The following is an 18,644-nucleotide window of genomic DNA, read 5'->3' on the forward strand; positions in this document are numbered from 1 at the left end:
AGAAGTGGGTGGTAGAGGTCCTTTGGGTGGGGTACCTACTGCCATTCAACTTTTCTCCTCCTCTGTCGGACAAGCTGCAGCTCAGGAAGGCATATCCTCCAGATTCTCTGAAGTTCTTGGCTCTTCAGGAGGAAGTACAGAAGATGCTGAACAAGGATGCGATAGAGGAAGTGTAGACCTGTGATCGACTTATCCACCTTGAATCACTTTATCAGGAAGACATGGTTCAAGATGGAGACCCCACGTTCGGTTTTGGCAGCTGTGAGGGAAGGTGACTTCATGCTGTCAATAGACTTAAGGGACGCATACTTCCAAATCCTTATTCATCTGACGTCCAGGAAGTTCCTTCGCTTCTCTCTTGAGGACAAGGTCTTCGAGTTCAAGGTCCTATGCTTCGGGCTGACAGCAGCCCCTCAAGTGTTCACAAGGGTCTTCTCTCGTATCAAGTTTGGCCCATGCTCAGGGGATCCGTTTGCTTAACCTTGACGATTGGTTGGTCCTGGCAGTTTCCAGGGAAAAGCTGCTGCAGGACAGGGATCCTCTACTTCGGTTCGGTCTGGAACTGGGCATTGTAGTCAAAACCAGGAAAAGTCAAACCTCGTACCCAGTCAAAGGATTCTCTACCTGGGCATGGTCATCTATACGACAGTGGCAAAAGTTTTCCCGTCGGATCAGAGATTGGAGAAGTTGCGAGTGGTGGCGCGCGACTTCCTGTTGGAACCACATCAGTCAGCTCTTCAGTGGCAGGTTCCTCTGGGAGTGATGTCTTCCATGGAGAAGCTGGTCCCTCATGGGCATCTTCATCTTTGGTCTCCGCAATGGAGACTGGGAGAATTCTGGTCTCTGGTGGGGGACTCACCCCTGTTAAAGGTTCCACTATCTCTGGAAGTGAGAGAAGACCTTCGTTGGTGGTTGGACGACCGGAATCTTTTGAAGGGTGTCCCTCTGTGTTCTCTTTCACCGGACTTCCTTCTGTTCTCCCTCGCAGGTTGGGAGGCTCATTTAGGCGGCCTCATCACTTCAGGCGTTTGGAGTTTGGAGGACAAACAGCAACATATCAATGTCTTGGAGTTGAAGGCAGTGTTCCTGGGTCTGAAGGAGTTTCAGGAGAAGGTCATTCTATCATTCTCATGCCAGACAACACCACGGTGGTAGCCTATGTGAACAAGCAGGGAGGCCTGGTTTCTCGTCAACTTCACACCTTGACTGTCGAGGTTCACTAGTGGGCAGTTAGCAATTCGGTAGAGCTCTCAGCCAGGTATATATCCCAGGCAAACTGAGTGTGGTCGCAGACAAACTCAGTCGTTGGGATCAGATCCTAGGCACAGAGTGGTCCCTTCATCAAGTGGTAGCAACAAGCTTTTCCAGGTTTGGGGGAGACCGATGCTGGACCTTTTTGCAACACGCTTCAACAGGAAGCTGGAGATATTCTGTTCTGTGGATCCTTTAGCGTTAACAGAGGACGCATTCTAACATCCCTGGGACAACCTGGAGGTGTATGCCTTTCCTCCGTTTTGTTTGATCCGTCAAGTTCTGAACAGGCTAATAAGTTCACAGGGTCTCAGGATGACTTTGGTAGCCCCTCTGTGGCCTCATGCGGAATGGTTCCCAGATCTGCTGTCGTCGTTGTCGGAGGTTCTGAGGGAAATTACTCATGGCGACATCTGTGTCATCTGCATGTGGAAAGGTTCTGCCAGTCAGTAGAATCTCTGTCTCTTCACGGTTGGAGGCTATGAAGTATCTCCTCTGAGCGAGAGGCTTTTCTCAGAGAACAGCAGGGCATATGTCCAGCAGTCTCAGAAAGTCGACCTCCGCAGTTTTCTAAGGCAAATAGGTGATCTAATGTGATTGGTGTCGTAAACGGGGTTCTCCACTCGCAACCTCTATTCAGTGAATAGCAGACTTTTTAACCTTCCTCAAAGATAAGAAATGTTTGTCTGTTTCTGCCATTAGAGGCTACAGGGCGGCCCTGAGTTTAGTGTTACACCTTAGAGATATCGACATCTCCTCTTCCTGGGAACTTCCCTTGCTAGTGAAGGGGTTTGAGCAGTCGAGTTCTCCTAGGGAGCTCAAGCCTCCGACGTGGGATGTTTCCTTGGTTCTCAAGAGCTTCACTAAGAGTCCAAATGAGCCCTTGCGTTGCTCATCTGACAGGAACTTGACACTGAAGACAGTTTTCCTTCTGGCCTTGGCATCTTCCAAGAGGGTAGGAGATCTCCACGGTCTAAGCTATGATGTGAAGCACACCAGGGATTGGGAGTCGGTGTCCTTTGAATTTATCCTGGAATTCATGGCCAAGACCCAAAATCCCTCTGTGCACGATGAGAGGTTCACTTCCTTTTCCATTCCATCAATGAATGACTTTGTGGGTGGTGATGCTCCAGAGCTTTTGTTGTGGCCTATCCGGGCCCTGCGTTGCTATCTTAAAAGGACTCAGCACCTTAGACCAGGCTGCCGTAGACTTTTTGTTAGCACAGGCCGTACGAAGAAAGAGGTGTCTAAGAATACTATCTCTTTTTGGATATGGGAAGCCATCAGACAGGCATACTTGACTTGATGATTCCACCACCATGTCTGTGCAGGCTAGACCGCATGACGTTAGGGGTATTGGTCCCTCTCTGGCTTTCAAAAAGAACTTGGCTGTACATAGAGTGCTGAGCACTGATACTTGGTTACGCCAGTCCACGTTCACCTCTTCTATCTTAAGGATGTTGCCCACAGATCTACGGACACGTTTTCCCTGGGTCTGTGGTGGCTGCCCAACAGGGTTTGTAACTCATAGTTGCCCTTGACGGGGTACTTTTGTATCTTACCTAAGATGATTGTGTGGATGAGAGAAGGAGTGAGTTGGCTGGTCTTCTTTCTCTTGTACCTTTCCTTCTTCCTTCGGGCAGGTTAAGGAATAGACACGTTATTCGCTGGACTGGTCTGATACAGGTGAGTAAGGTAGTTATACTGATAGTGTGGTCGCTTAACCCTTAAATGCCGAATGGACGTATTAAACGTCGAGTCAAAATGTCTCCCGTATGCCGAATGGATGTACCATACGTCGACTCAAAAAGGTTTTTTTTTTAAATTCGCGGAAAAATACTTATAGGCCTACCAGCCAAAAACTTTTGAATCATGCGCCTTGGGGAATGCTGGGAGTTCACGGATCAAGGCGTTGTTTTGTTTACAATCGTTACGCAGGCGCGCAAGCGCGAATTTCTTTCTTATCGCACTAAAAAGTATCAGTGACACATCTCAAAAATTATTTCGTCACTTTGACATAATTTTTGCACAGTTTTAAATTATCCGTTACATGAAGTATTATATATGAAAATGTGCGCAATTTCATTTAGAATACAACCAAAAAATACTCGTGATTGTAGCTTTTATCAATTTTGAAATATTTCCATATAAAAAATGATGTGACAAATTTTCAACCTTCGGTCAACTTTGACTCTACCGAAATGGTCGAAAAACGCAATTTTAAGCTAAAACTCTTATATTTTAGTAATATTCAATCATTTACCTTCATTTTGTAACCAATTGGAAGTCTCTAGCACAATATTTCGATTTATGGTGAATTTATGAAAAAAATAACATTTTCCTTACGTCCGTGCGGTAACTCTTCCGAAAAAATCATACGTGCGATTGTGGTAATGTTTGCACCATTTTAAATTAGCCGTTACATAAAGTTTTATATATGAAAATGTGTGCAATTTCATGTAGAATACAACAAAGAATATTTGAAGGTTGTAGCTTTTCTCATTTTCGAAATATTTGCATATAAATCACGATAAATAGAAAAAAAACCACGTTCGGTCAAATTTGACTCTACCGAAATGGTCGAAAAACGCAATTGTAAGCTAAAACTCTTATATTTTAGTAATATTCAATCATTTACCTTCATTTTGCAACAAATTGGAAGTCTCTAGCACAATATTTTGATTTATGGTGAATTTATGAAAAAACTTTCCTTCCCTTTGCGCGCGGATTCTCCGCCATAAATCTCCGAATTGAGTACATAGCATTCTCGGAAAAATTGCTCCGTTTCATATTAGGCATTTCATAGAGTTTTATATATGAAAATGTGCGCAATTTCATGTAGAATAAAAGGAAAAATATTTGAAGGTTGTAGCTTTTCTAATTTCCGAAATAATTGCTTATAAAAAAATTTATAAAAAATTTCGGCATTTGGTCATTTTTAACTTGTCGGAAATGGTCGAAAACTGCAATTGTAAGCTAAAGCTCTTACAGTATCGTCATATTCCATCATTTAACTTCATCTTCAAACAAATTCGAAGTCTCTATAACAATATTTAGATTTATGGTGAATTTAAAAAAAAATATTTTTTTACGTCCGCGCGTTACGAATTCATGCATTATTTTGTGATAATATTTTCTCTGTGTTGCTTATATCATTTTGCAATGTGTTATATACCAAAAAGATCGCAATTTAGTTTACATTACAACGAAAAAAAAAGTAACTGGTTACCTTTAACCGTTTTGCGCACAGCGCGATTTGAATACAATTATATATGAAATTTCGTTTTTGCGCTATCATATATCGCATTTATTTATATATGATAATGATAATTTTTATCATTTCTGTTGGTTGCATACTAAACTTCAGGCAATGACAAAAAAAGGAGCAAAAAATGAACTCTTAATCTTCAAAACTAAGCGAGCTGTGATTTTTTGAAAAAATTATTTTTTCCACTTCCGCGCTCACTCCAAACCGGCCCCGGCATTCGGGAGAGGTTTTGATTTTTACCGCTTCGGCGTTTAAGGGTTAATATACAAATATCAAACCTATTCGATAGCATATGCTCCACTCCTTGGCAAGGAGGAGTTGGCAGTAGTACAAATCCTGGTATATTGGTTTGCTATTGGACAGTCAAAGTTTCTCTTTGGTTCCCTATACGATGATTCTCCCATATATCATTGTATGTCACTCAGGGTCTGAGTCGTTAGATTTGTTCCGATACGTAATACAAACCATCGGTCCTTTAACAATAGGAAGTAGCTAGCGGCAGCTGGAACGGTCGTAAGCTTCGAACAAGGGGAGAACGGTAGTTAACTGCTTGTCCGACAGTCGCGCGCCGCGCAACTGGGAGGTAAACAAATCACTTTTGCTTTCGGCCGCGGGTGTGAAGGACGTGTTCGTCATCGCTCTCTGCCCGCTTCATCGTCGTATGCTTTGTTTATATTGTGTTTTCTACTAATGGTTTGTTTGACTTGAAAATGAAACTGTAAGTACACTGTTTTCATTTTCATTACTTAATTATGAACCAACATGGAGCTATCGCCGTAGATGCGGCGATTTCCTCTCTTTTCATGAATTGAACCCTTGAATTATGTCTCGGTGCCGAGGGCGGGCGCGCTCGCGCCGAGTCATGTATTTGGGTGAAAGTGTGTAATTGAAAAATGTAAGTACTTTTTTCATTATATTTTTGCCCTGTGCGTTCGTTGCCGAGAGCGTGATTGCGCTCGGCACGAGCCTTTTATTTTGTATGATAAAATGCAATGAAAGTGGATTCGCAATACAGTATTCTTTTCATTTTCATTTATTTATTTGCATAAATTTAATTTGGATCAATTTTCGCTCTTACCCGGGAATTGATCCTTACGATTATTTTCTGTGAAAGTGAAATCGCAAGTGCAGTATTCTGTTTCATTTTCATATATATTTTATGATAGCATCATATTATTTGGATCAAGTTTCCGTTCTTACCCGGGAATTGATCTTTTCCCCTTTAAGTTCTATGAAGTGAATCGCAAGGGCAGTATTCTGTTTCATTTTCATATTACTTTTCACTGCTGTGCGGGGGTGGGGGAAGCGAAGGTCTGCCAGGAAGTCGTCGGAAAGCTCTCCCGCGACTCCCTTGGTATCCGATTCTTCGTCTTCCTTCCTGCCCCCTGCTCAGCTTCTTCGTTGTATTTTGTATTTGGGGTCTTCCTTGCGTTCGGGGTGGGGCATGTCTTCCCCCCGTGCGTGAGGGAACCCCTCTTACTAATCTATCTATGCTACCGCAGGTGCTACATCCGTGGGAGACGACCTTGGACAGGTATGGACCACCGCGGCGCGGCGGCAGGGCGTGCCTAGCATCCACGGGCTGCTGCAGCGTCTAGCGAGGTCTGGGGCGGTCTCCACTACTACCACGGCCGCTTATGCTGCTCCCCCCCCTCCTGGTCTACACTCCCCATGCTGTGTCGGTGACGCCGCCGCCGTACCGAGGGGGGGTTGCCGCCGCCGCCTGTTTTCTTCAAGTTGCCTGCCCCAGACTTCCGCTGCTCCAGCAGCTCGCCCCTGGACCGGCCGCCAGTACCCAGGTTCCGTTGGCTGCCGATGATTCTACGAGGCGATCGCTGGGCCTGCCGTACCTGCCGCTGATGTGATTCCCGCTGCTGATGTGATTCCCGCTGTTGGCTTGGCTGTCCCTTCTGGGTCTACCGCTGCCGCTGTTCCTGCTGCTCCTGAGCTGGTTGCTGTTCCTGTCGCTCCTGGTTCCTGAGCCTGTCCATGCTGGTCCTGCCCACGGTGTGTCTTCCCCAGTCCCAGGTCCTTCCGGACAGGTGCAGTCGGGCCGTGTTGCTTCGGCAATAGCCCCGGCTCCGGCCTGGATGGAGGACCTGACGACTGTCCTGCCGTGAGCTGACGAGGAAAGAAGGAAGAAGAGGAAGCTGTCATCTTCGTCTTCATCGTCTGCTGCTGCCTCTTCCCCTTCGACTTCTAAGGCCCATAAGCCGAAGAAGAAGGCTGCCTTCCCCCTAAGAAGTCTCCTTCGGGAACTTCTAAGGGCCCGTCCCACCCCGGTGGGATGGGGGGTCCTTCTGCTGGTCCTCCTGCTCCTTCGGGAGCGGGGCCCGTCTCCCCTTCCGTAAGGAAGAGATAGACGGGGACCAGAGGAGTATCGGTTAGCTCTGGTACTTCCTCGCCTGGTGCTAGCGGCGATGCCGCTACGCCAGGTTCCGGCTCGGTCTCTCGTTCGCGAGAGATCCCGAGTGTACGTTCTCCCTCGGGAGACCGTGCAGCCAAGTTTCGGCGCCAGAGTTCGCTCGGCGTCAAGACGCGGCACGGAGCAGAAGGCTGGTGAGAGCCGCTCAGGTGACTCTCGCCAGGCCAGCGGCCGCTCTTGCAGCGACCATCTGGTAGGTAACCCGGGTTTTTCCCCCCTAAGAAGGCTCCTTCGGTTGGGACCTTCTAAGGGCCCGTCTCGCCCCTCCGGCGATTCGGGGAGCTCTTCTGCTGGTCCTCCTGCTCCCTCGGGAACAGGGCCCGTCTCTTCTTCTACCAAGGAGAAGAAGACGGGGACCAGAGGAGTACCAGCTTCGGCTGGCACTTCCTCGCCTGGTTCTAGCGGTTCTGCCGCTAAACCAGGATCCGCCTCGGCTTCTCGTTAGCGAGAAGTACCGAGTGGACGGTCTCCCGCGGGAGACCGTCCAGCCAAAGTCTTGACACCCGAGCTCGCTCGCCGTCAAGACCGAAGCGCGGAGCAGAAGACTGGCGAGAGTCGTGCAGACGACTCTCGCCAGGCCAGTGGACGCTCTCGCAGCGACCAGCTGGCTGCTCGGGTTGACGTGACGGTCGCTGACCAGCCACGAGTTGAGGCGAGGAAGGGGTCCCCGCGGCCGTCGGTACCAGCGGCTCGACGCGCCGAGAGGACGCTCGCCGGTCTCACCGCGACAGCGAGCCTAGCAGGTCACCTGACGCCGCTCCCATCGGGACCGGGCGGAGGACGGTAACAGCAACAGCTCGCCTGACGCTAGAGATCAGCGTCGACGTTCTCAGCCGAGCCTCTCGCCCCAGGCGAGCGGCAAGGCTAGGCCTGCTGCTCGATCCCCCGCCACGGCGGGTTGACGATCAGCAGCAGCCCTCCAAGCACGCTGGTCCTGCCAACGAGCTAGGGGGGGGAGCGTCAGGTCTGCCTCTCCTGTACCTTCAACCTCCTCGGGCTACACCGGGAGGAGCGAGGTACCTATGAGTGATCGCGAGAGGTGCGCCGCTCGCTCCCGTTATGACCGCCGTATGGACCAGGCACGGTTCTAGGACTGACCAGGACATACGCGCAAGTAGCTGGAGGCGACCGTCAGGGGTCTGCCGCTGTTCCTCCTTCTGAAGGAGGAGTATCTCGGGATCTGTTCTTGCTGGAGGGACTGGACGGTCCTACTCCGCAAGACGCGGTTACTCCCGAGATACAGAGGAATTTGCAGAAGTCATTAAGCTGATTCGTCAGCTAATGACCTTGCGGAAGTTGCCGGTCCCACCAGCAGAGCCCACGTCTCTGCTCGAGTCGTTTTGGGGCCCGAGAGGGAACCCAAACCGACGGTGGGTCTGCCGCGATCGGAGCTTGCCGATTCTGTCTCGAACCAGAGTCTTTCGTCTCCGGACAAAGAAGGCTCTCTCAGTTCTGGCTGGTCGAATCAAGCTACTTCCAACCTGCTCTACTGCGACAGCGGCGTTTCTACGTGTCTTCGGACACCGTATTTAAATACTCCTTCGGTCCTCCTGAGAGGTTTCGACCTCGACGAGGACTGGAATGAGTCCCCTTAGGACGGTATCGGCTCTCTCCTGTCAGGTGTCGATCAGCCCCACCCAGACGACGTTCACAGTGGCGGCAGACCCTTACCTACAGTGGAGAGTTCGTAACCCTCTGCGGGAAAACGTTTTCTCCTGACGATACGTTTTCCCAGACTCTGCTCCTACTCTTCTCCAACTGCTAGTTCCACTGGGAAGGCGAGCGAGTATCCAATTCCTCCCCCATTCCCTCTCTCCTTACGGCTACGAGGGAAAGGGGAGGGATCCTACAGAGATTTCTCTGTAGGATCCCACGGTGGGGACTGCGCTACCGGGGGGACCTTCGGGTCCTACCTGACGTAAGCCCCGGTCGTTGAGGAGGGATCCTGCCCCATTCTCGATTTCTACGGGAATCGAGAGGACCACCAGCCGATATCGTTTGACGAATTCGGTGGGGGTTTCGCAGACTGCTTAGAATTTACTACGGAATTTCTAGCGCATTCAGATTGTTCTTTTTTAATTTTTTACGATCTCCAAACACTTAGGCGAGACCACGGTCCAAAGTGAGCGAGACGAGAATCCCCGATATGTTACACGATAATCGGGAACCTCGCCTATGCTCGAATTCCTGGAATTTCTAGCATTGGGAAGAAGACTGCTGCTGAAAGAAACTTTCTCACAGTAGGCGACCACCTGGAATAGAGAAGATCGTACGGGAATATCCAGTTTGGCTTGAACTATCGTCTTAGTATTCTGTTCACCATTGAAGCTTTCCTTCGAGGAAGACTTCTCCTTCACTCTCTTTGATAGAGATCGAAGGTGGTCGATCTCCAATCCTTATTTTTGTTTTCTTGAAGGAAAGAATTTAGGATGGAGATCGTTGTTCAGAATCCTACAAATATACTACGTATATTAACCTCGCGACATGATTCTACTAAGCAGTTGAATTGTCCGAGGGGTAGGCGCATATCCTAGTTAATCTACGGATTGCGACTTAGAAGAGAAGTATTTTAATTGAACTGCAACTCGGGGTTGCCTGCAACCTCCCAGGAGTTTTCAGTTTTAATTTTATTATTCTTATGGTTTTTGGTCACGACAACACCATTTCAACTTTTATATTTACCGGAATTCGTTTCGCCTAAATATAATTGCTCGAGCATATCTTTTATGCTCGGTAGTTCTAGCCGAACGCATTCCTTCGTGGAATAATGGATTACCTGGCAACTCAGGATGACGAGTCAGCGAGAGCTCAGGCTCAACTACTGCGTATTGAACTGCCTGACAGCAGCTCAGTATCAGCTGGGCCTCCGAGATGCACGGTCAGTTATGTCTCTCTCTCCCCTGCTTTGATTGACTACCGAACCGTATCTCTGCCCAACAATCATGGACTTAGGTCTCTGATTAACGGGGATTCTCGCAATAATGAAGGACCATCTACTGCCGTGACGATAGATTCCATTGCCTTCGACATTGCAAGAATTTTCAACAGAGATATCTCTTAGACTCTTTCATCTTTCTGTTTACCGCACGGTAACAGAAGTCTGTACAAGTCTCCCGCTGCATCGCACTGCGATAATGTGAATGATTTTGCAGACATCTGAGTTTGTCTTCAAAATATCTCGTATTCGTAGGTGTACAATTATTCATTGTTCAACCCGAATTAACAGATGTGTCATAAGACATCGCCTACTCTCCGACCTGACAGCTCTACTTCCAAATGTTCAGCCCATGAGAAGCAGTTCTTCGGGCGGCTTTCCCCTGTGTTTTCATTACTGAAGAACGCCCCGCTTTCATTGCAACTACGACTTCTCACCGGACAGCAATGAAATAGCGGTTAGCGTTTTCAGTCATTTGTAAGCACAGGTTATGAATCTTGAGAATCCTTCTCTCGATTCGTCTGTGAAGACGTAGGTTGCATTCAATATCTACCTTCGTCTTCAACGGTACATATTGTTGTTTTCTCCTTAGCTGAGATTCAACAACCATGAGATGTTTTGCCTTCAGGACCTCGGTCTCTAGAAGGCAATTGACTTTCGCCTGTTGGGCACATGCCTTAAGAGAATCATCACCTCGCTGTCCGGCATTGGTGACAAACAAATACATTATTTGTTTGGTCTCTCGGCATAACCCTTTAAAGGCGAAGGTCACGTGACTTACTCGGATGCTTGGACAACTTGCCTCCTACCGAATGCAGTCAGTCGGCAGCTGTCAGAGCACCCGAGTAGTTACGAACTACGCTGTTGACTTAGTTCGGTTGTTACAGAGCAATCATTACTTCGTTTTAATAGCTTGTCACAGTACCCATACCATCGACACCCACCATGGAGTGTCGGTGTCCTATCCACTACCGAGAACTTCGCTGCATGGGGATAGGAGGATTGCGAGAGACTTCGTGGCAAACGGACAGACCAGTATGGGTACTGGACATCACCTCCCGAAGTAGAGAAGAGGGATAGGTCAATGCGACTATTTCCTTCTTTTCCTCTGAGGAACTGCATGACTTCTCCTGCGAAGTCAAGCATCCAGGGGATGGGGATCCGTGACGCTCGATTTTCGTACCGAACTTCGTAGCGAAGACTCAGAACCCTTCGGTCCCTGACGATTGGTTTCGAGTCGTTCACAATCCCCTCCCTAATGGACTTCACCGCCTTCGATGCGAAGGAGATGCTGCCTTGTCCGCAAGAACTTCTCCGTGGCGCAGGTACTGAAGGCAGGGGTCTGGTCCAACCAGACCACATGCCCTTTCCTTCTACCTTCGGGATATTGCCCACAGGTCCTTGGATCTTTTTCCTTGGGACCCGTGGTGGCTGCTCAACACGTTGTGTAGCGAACCCAGACCCTCGCAGGCTGAACAGCATCGAGTCCTGGTGTGACCGTAAGAATGGATGAGTGAATGAGAGTGTGACTGGCTCCTCTTCCCATCTTTTTCTTCCCCTCTACCTGTGGTTAGAGGGACACGGTCGTCACCCTGCTGGATAAGGACAAGATGCAGGTGAGCTACTCAACAGAGCCCCATCCTATCCCTTTCACGGTGGGATGGGAGCGTATATCCACCACTTCCTCCAACCAAGGGGGAGGGAAGTGGATGCCCGGCTTGAGACAACCCATACTTTATGTTGCCTCTTGCAAACAGGAACAAGTTCTTGCTTGCTGGTACGAAGAGATACGCTCGCCTCTCTCTTATGTACTCGGCCCAGAGGTCTGACCATTGATCCTGCGGTGCACACCCCGATCAATCGGACAGAGGCTTGGATCCCTCCCTCGCTCTTACGACCAGGGAGGCATTCCAGGGATGGACGAACACCAGTCTGTTCATCAAAAGACTCAGATTCCTCCCACCAAGAAGTGAGTCTTCCTATTGTTAAAGGACCGATGGTTTGTATTACGTATCGGAACAAATGACAATTTGTCGAAAATTGCATTTTTCCTAACTATACAAACCTGAGGTCCTTTACATATAGTCCCTCCTCATGCCACCCCTCACTCTGCGTATTTTGCATGGGCCAAAAGCAAAAGTGATTTGTTTACCTCCCAGTCGCGCGCGACAAGCAGTTAACTACCGTTCTCCCCTTGTTCGAAGCTTACGACCGTTCCAGCTGCCGCTAGCTACTTCCTATTGTTAAAGGACCTCAGGTTTGTATAGTTAGGAAAAATGCAATTTTCGACAAATTGTCATATCAATTTATCTAGCTTCTCAGTGGGCTTCAGTCCCTCTCCAGAAGTCATTTTATCTGGAAGCTGGACTGGTGGGTAGGCCCCCAGCCAGTTTAGGATGTCTTGTACCTTCCTCCAAGTATGAGTATCATATTGTTAGGACTGAAGGTTTGTTCGCGTATGAACAAATGACAAATTTTCTAAGACAATTTGTATTTTTCATGGCTACAAACCTGAGGTCTTAATGTTGTACTGCCCACCTCTAGCTGCCCCTCTGTTTGTTAAGACATCCTGAGTTGGGAAAGACTGATGCAGTGGCATAGGTGCGTGGTCTTTGACCACTCTCCACCTGATCTATGCATGAGTTGCCAGATATCACAAGATTCCTTGCTTTCATCTGCTTTTTAACTGGATCCAGCTAGGCGCTAGAAGTGATCCTATCCTATTGTTAAGACCTCAGGTTTGTATCTTTAAAAAATACAAATTGCCTTAGAAAATTTGTCTTATTTAAATTCCCTGGGCAGGATGTAACATGTTGGAGCCTACCTAGATCACAATTAAATTAAGGTGTATGTTTGTTGAATGAAAATAATTCATTGTTTTTTTTCTGTTTCAAACTGGAAAGGATATTTTTTGCATAAAACATAGTCAATTATATTTAATTAAATAAAGATGACATCCCACATTTTTATAAAGTAGGATGTTAGGTTTTGACTGGCCATAAATTTAAGTGAAGCAAATTTCAACAGCCAAAGGAAACTGTAGTGACAAGATGGAGGGCTGATCCTTGGTCCAGAGGTTCATATTCCTTTGTATCAACCGGGGCATCAGGTAATGACTATGACATTCTTGCTGCTCCTATTTCACCACCTCAACCATCCCAGAATGCTTCACAAGGTCAGCCCCAGAATGTAAACGATACACCCCCGCTGCCTCCAAGGTATGTATTAATGAATTTATTTAGTTAAATTTCAAGTAATTACATTGCATTTTTATGTAGTTTGTCAAGTTAACCATATGACCATAGAACATATTGTAATGACTCCACCTACTGCAATTAACAAATTATGCAGCAAGTTGCTCTTAAAGCCAAGTGTTTATATCAAGTGACATTATTTGCAATATTTCTCATGCAGGTCATGTGATGTCTCATGTAACAGCTATTTAATTTATTTTTGTTTTTGAGATTCATTAACAGCAAAGTAATTTGTTTTCATTAGGACTAATTCTTAATTTTGTGTATGTATTTTAGCGGTATTTGAGCATCATACAAATTACATTAGTCTCCTCGTATATTATGGCAGGAACTATGTTTACATTCACTTATTCATTAGGCACGTGGACATGGGAGCATTGCTGTGAAGTCTTAATACTTTGGCAGATAACTATTTTGTAAACACCATATCGTCAATTCACATTTTCAAGCCATTATTAGTGTTGCTGGATTTTGTCACCTTGCCTGTTGATTAATTGGTTCTATGGCAGACAGTTTTGTTTGTAATTCAGCAGTGATTTTAGGTGAGCTGCTTGTCATTAAAAAGTTATTTGAATTTAAGAATAAAATTTTAACATTGGTCTTATCAAGTTTTTTCTCTGCTAGACATGCATCTATTTACTGGAAAACCGAGGTTGCACATAGGTTAGAGCTCTTCAACCAGAAGACTGAGGAAAGGGCTCAGCAATAGGCAGTCCCCGGGTTATGACGGGGGTTTCTGTTCTTGAGACACGTCGTAAGCCGGAACATCGTCAAAAATCCTAAGAAAACCTTACTTTTAATGCTTTGGGTGCATTGAAAACTATGTAAACTTTATTCATTTTGCATTTTTCATAAAATAAACCTTCAAATATTGATTATTTTGCATTTTTGGTGTCATATTTCATCTGCCAGGTGAGCGTTGTAGGCGCCGTAACCCTAGAACATGCGTTGTAACCGTGGAAATAATTTCTGATGAATATAATTGAAAAACGCCTTAAACTCGGAACGTCGTAAGCCGAACCCGTCGTAACCCAGGGACTGCCTGTATTCCTATCATGTAAACAGTGAGGAGCTGTCACATTGAAAATTGACAATGGACTCTATGATTTGCTCCAAGCAGTTCCTACTAGAGACATCACCTACTGATGATACTATTCCAAATAGATCTAGCAATGCCTTGGTGAGGATGATCAGCAAATTTGGGTGCCACTGTGCATAGGACCTGCCAAGTGCTGCCAGGATTGTTTGATACTGGGATGACCAGCATTTAGTTGGTCATCCAAGAGATCAGGGAGGATGTAGAAAAGCATAGACATTTAAAGTCATCCCAAGAGTGTTGGAAGTCTTGACACAACAAAGGGATGGTGTGGCCAACATAATGCCAGTGGAATAGGGATATATTTCACTACATGCAAAGGCCACACCATCCCTATGACCTGCCCATGGCAACTGAGCTGTTTAGCAACACAATCTAATTGCATGTCCCCCATCTTATGGCAGCGAGAGAGGAAGATTGCCAACTTCTTCTTATGTTCTTTGCTCTTTTCTTGGTCATAACCTATTTGGGAGGAGGAAGTGGCTGGGAAGATTCCTGGCTCTTTTATCTAGGAAGAATACTTTAGGGAATTTGAGAGGTTCTAGGAAAAGACCCAGCCTTTTCCAAAGCCAGATGTCAGTGGTATAGTGGCTATCTAAGGCTTGGCTTCAGTGTCCATTATGGAGTCCACAGGAAATTACTTATTTGATAAGAGATTCCTGATAGTTAGTTTTCCATTTTTTGTTGCTTTGCTGTCTGTCATATCTTGTCTTGAAGAGAGACTGTTGATTTTTGTAATGTTTGCACCATTTTAAATTAGCTGTTACATAAAGTTTTATGTATGAAAATGTGCGCAATTTTATGTAGAATATAACAAAAAATAATTGAAGGTTGTAGCTTTTCTCATTTTTGAAATATTTGCATGTAAATCACGATAAATAGGAAAAAAACCACGTTCGGTCAACTTTGACTCTACCAAAATGGTCAAAAAACGCAATTGTAAGCTAAAACTCTTACAGTCTAGTAATATTCAGTCATTTATCTTCATTTTGAAACAAATTCGAAAACTCTAGCACAATATTTAGATTTATGGTGAATTTTTGAAAAAACTTTTTCTTTCCCTCTGCGCGTGCGGATTCTCCGCCGCAAATCTCTGAAATGCATACGTCGCATTCTCGTAATATTTGCTCCATTTCATATTAGGCGTTTCATAGAGTTTTTTATATGAAAATGTGCGCAATTTCATGTAGAATACAACAAAAAATAATTGAAGGGTGTATCTTTTCTAATTTTCGAAATATTTGCATATAAAAAAATATATAAAAAAATTCAACATTTGGTCAACTTTAACTCGTCCAAAATGGTCGAAAACTGCAATTGTAAGTTAAAAATCTTACAGTATAGTAATATTCAATCATTATCTTCATTTTGAAACAAATTGGAAGTCTCTCGAACAATATTTAGATTTATGGTGAATTTTTGAAAAAAACATTTTTTTACGTCTGCGCGTTATGAATTCATGCATCATTTTGTGATAATATTTTCTCTGTGTTGCTTTGATTGTTTTACAATGTGGTATATACCAAAATGATTGCAATTTAGTGTACAATACAGCCAAAAAAATTAACCGTTCGCTCACAGCACGATTTGAATACAATTATATATGAAATTTTATTTTCGCGCTATTATATGTCGCATTATTTATATATGATAAATATATTTTTTTTCATTTCTGATGGTTGCATACTAAACTTCAGGCAATGACAAAAAAAAGAGCCAAAATGAACTCTTAATCTTGAAAACTAAGCGCGCTGTGATTTAAAAAAAAAAAAAAAAAAAAAAAAAAAAAAAAACATTTTTTCCGCTTTGGCGCTCACTCCCAGACCCCGCCGTCTGTTCTCGATGTTGACGCAGTCCTCTATACTTAGTAGTCCTCTCCCTCCTTCCTTTCGTGTTATGTATAGTATTTGCTCTTGGGTGTAGTGCTTTGTGTATTGTCATATGTTTCCTGGTTTTCTGATCTATGCTGCGGAGTTCTGCCTTCGTTCATTCCACTATTCCTGCACTGTATCTGATTACTGGCACTGCCCATGTGTTTATGGCTTTTATCATATTTCCGGCGTTGAGTTTTGACTTGAGTATCGCCTTGAGTCTCTGCATATATTCTTTCCTGATCGTGTCCTTCATCTCTTGGTGTTTTATATCCCCCCCTTCCACTATTCCCAGGTATTTGTATCCTGTCTCATTTATGAGTTTGATGTTGCTCCCATCTGGTAGCTTTATCCCTTCAGTTCTCGTTACTTTGCCTTTTTGTATGTTGACTAAGGCACATTTTTCTATTCCAAACTCCATCCTGATGTCCCCAGATACAATCCTTACAGTCTGGATTAGGGTATCTATTTCCTTGATGCTCTTACCATACAGCTTGATGTCGTCCATGAACATCAGATGGTTGATTCTGTTGCCTCTTTTCTTGAGTTGGTACCCGGCATCCATCTTCTGTAGTGCTTTTGTCATGGGAATCATGGCTACTACGAAGAGTAGTGGGGACAGTGAGTCGCCCTGGAAGATCCCTCTCCCTGATATTAACTTCTGCTAGTCTTATTCCAGAGCTTGTAAGTATTGTATTCTAGTTGCGCATTGTATTTTTGAGGAAGCTGATGGTGTTTTCCTCTGCCCCATATATTTTCAGGCATTCTATTAGCCATGTGTGTGGTATGTCGAAGGCTTTCTTATAGTCTATCCATGCCATGCTTAGGTTGGTTTTCCTTCTCCTACTGTTCTTCATTACCATTTTGTCTATCAGGAGCTGGTCTTTTGTGCCCCTACACTTCCTTCTGCAGCCTTTCTGTTGGTGGGGGATGGTGTTTGTCTCCTCTAGGTAATTGTATAGCCTTTCACTGATGATACCTGTTAGTAACTTCCATATTATTGGTAGGCAGGTGATAGGCCTGTAGTTACTGGCTATATTTCCCTTACTCTTGTCTTTTTATACTAAGGATGTTCTTCCTGTGGTCATCCATTTGGGTGCATGATGATTTGAGATACAATGCTGGAGTTGTTCTGCTATTCGTGGGTGTAGGGCCTTGAAGATTTTGAGCCTGTATCCATGGACTTCATCGGGACCTGGGCTTTCCAGTTTGGCATTTTCTTTAGTTGGTGTCTGACTGTGTCTGTCGTGATCTCTGTGAATCTTTGTTTTATTCTCCCTGTTTCTTCTTTCTTGACTTCCTGGAGCCATGTTGCATGTTTGTTGTGTGATACCGGATTGCTCCATATGTTTTGCCAGAGTCTCTTACTTGGTTCGGCTTCAGGAATTTCTGGGTGGTTGTCTTCCCCTCTTAATTTGCTGTATATTCTTTTCTGGTTGGTTCCGAATAGTTTGTTCTGTTGGTATCCCTTATTCCTGTTCATGTACCGTTGGATCTTATGTGGTTTGGCCTTAAGCCTCTGTTTTACATCTTCTATTGTGTTGTTTAGTCCTCTCTCTTGTACTTTGTATTTCTCGTTGAGTTCCTCCCTTGTTTTCTTGCTTCTTAGCCTTTTTTCTGCCATCTCTTTCAGTTTACTCAAGTCAGATCTCATCACCATGATTTGCTTTTCCAGGCGCCTTTTCCAAGGAGGTTGCTGTTTTGGTTTCTGTTGGGTTGGTTGTGCTGGTGGTGTTGGTGTTCGAATCCCCATCAGTTCTGCTACTAATCTTGCTCGTGCATATGCCAAGTTATTTGTTTCTGTGATACTGGTGGTGTGTATTATGCCCATTATTTCATTGACCTCACTTGTTTTCTCCCTTAATTTCGTGGTGTTGTAGGCTTTCATGGAGGGGATCTTTGTTCTCTCTGTAACTGGCTCCATCCATTGTCTAATCTTTTCTACCCATTCCGTCCTCTCTTACTTCGTCGGTGTTTCTTCGTGTGTCGTTGTTTGATACCTCATTATCCCTGTCGTCTTCTGTGGCATCGTCTCTCAGTTCGTCTTCGTGTAATTCGTTGTCGTGTGACATTTCCCTTTCCAGTTCTTCTCTTTCTGTTGGGGAGAGCCAGTTCTTTTTCTTTATGTTCCTTACTTGGTCTGCCAGCCTCTGCTCTGTTTGGGGGGTGTTATTCCTCTCATTCCAGATGTTGACCAACCTTCTTCTATATACTCTCTCCGTCGGGTTGCTTCTGATGTAGGATCTCCATATTTCCTTATTTTCTTCTCTTATCCATTTCTTCCTTTGGTTTGCTTCTGTAGCTCCAATCTCAGGCTGTTGGTTACTGTCGTTGTGGTGGTCAGTTGCTGGATGACGACCTCCAAGTACCTGACCGTCTTCCCCTTCAATTGGGTTGAATACCTGGCTGCCGGACGAAGCTCCTCTGTTGCCAGAGGTTCCATTTACGTCGTTGTCGTTTATTCCTTCATTTCTTAACATCATTGCTGAGTTTTGCTATTTAACACATAGCTGGACCCTACCCCATCAGGGATAGGTACTCATT

General features: G+C 45.3%; 1 protein-coding gene across 1 annotated transcript in view; it reads left to right on the top strand.

Annotated features, from left to right (window-relative positions):
• Positions 1 to 18,644, top strand: part of LOC135226955 (lysine-specific histone demethylase 1A-like) — a gene marked incomplete in the record, with an annotated part of 193,084 nt that overhangs the window by 167,825 nt on the left and 6,615 nt on the right. The window contains 1 exon segment of the mRNA XM_064266638.1: positions 12,907 to 13,097. Coding sequence (XP_064122708.1) covers positions 12,907 to 13,097 — 191 coding nt within the window.

This window comes from Macrobrachium nipponense, chromosome 15 (assembly GCF_015104395.2).
Source record: "Macrobrachium nipponense isolate FS-2020 chromosome 15, ASM1510439v2, whole genome shotgun sequence".
Lineage (NCBI taxonomy): Eukaryota > Metazoa > Arthropoda > Malacostraca > Decapoda > Palaemonidae > Macrobrachium > Macrobrachium nipponense.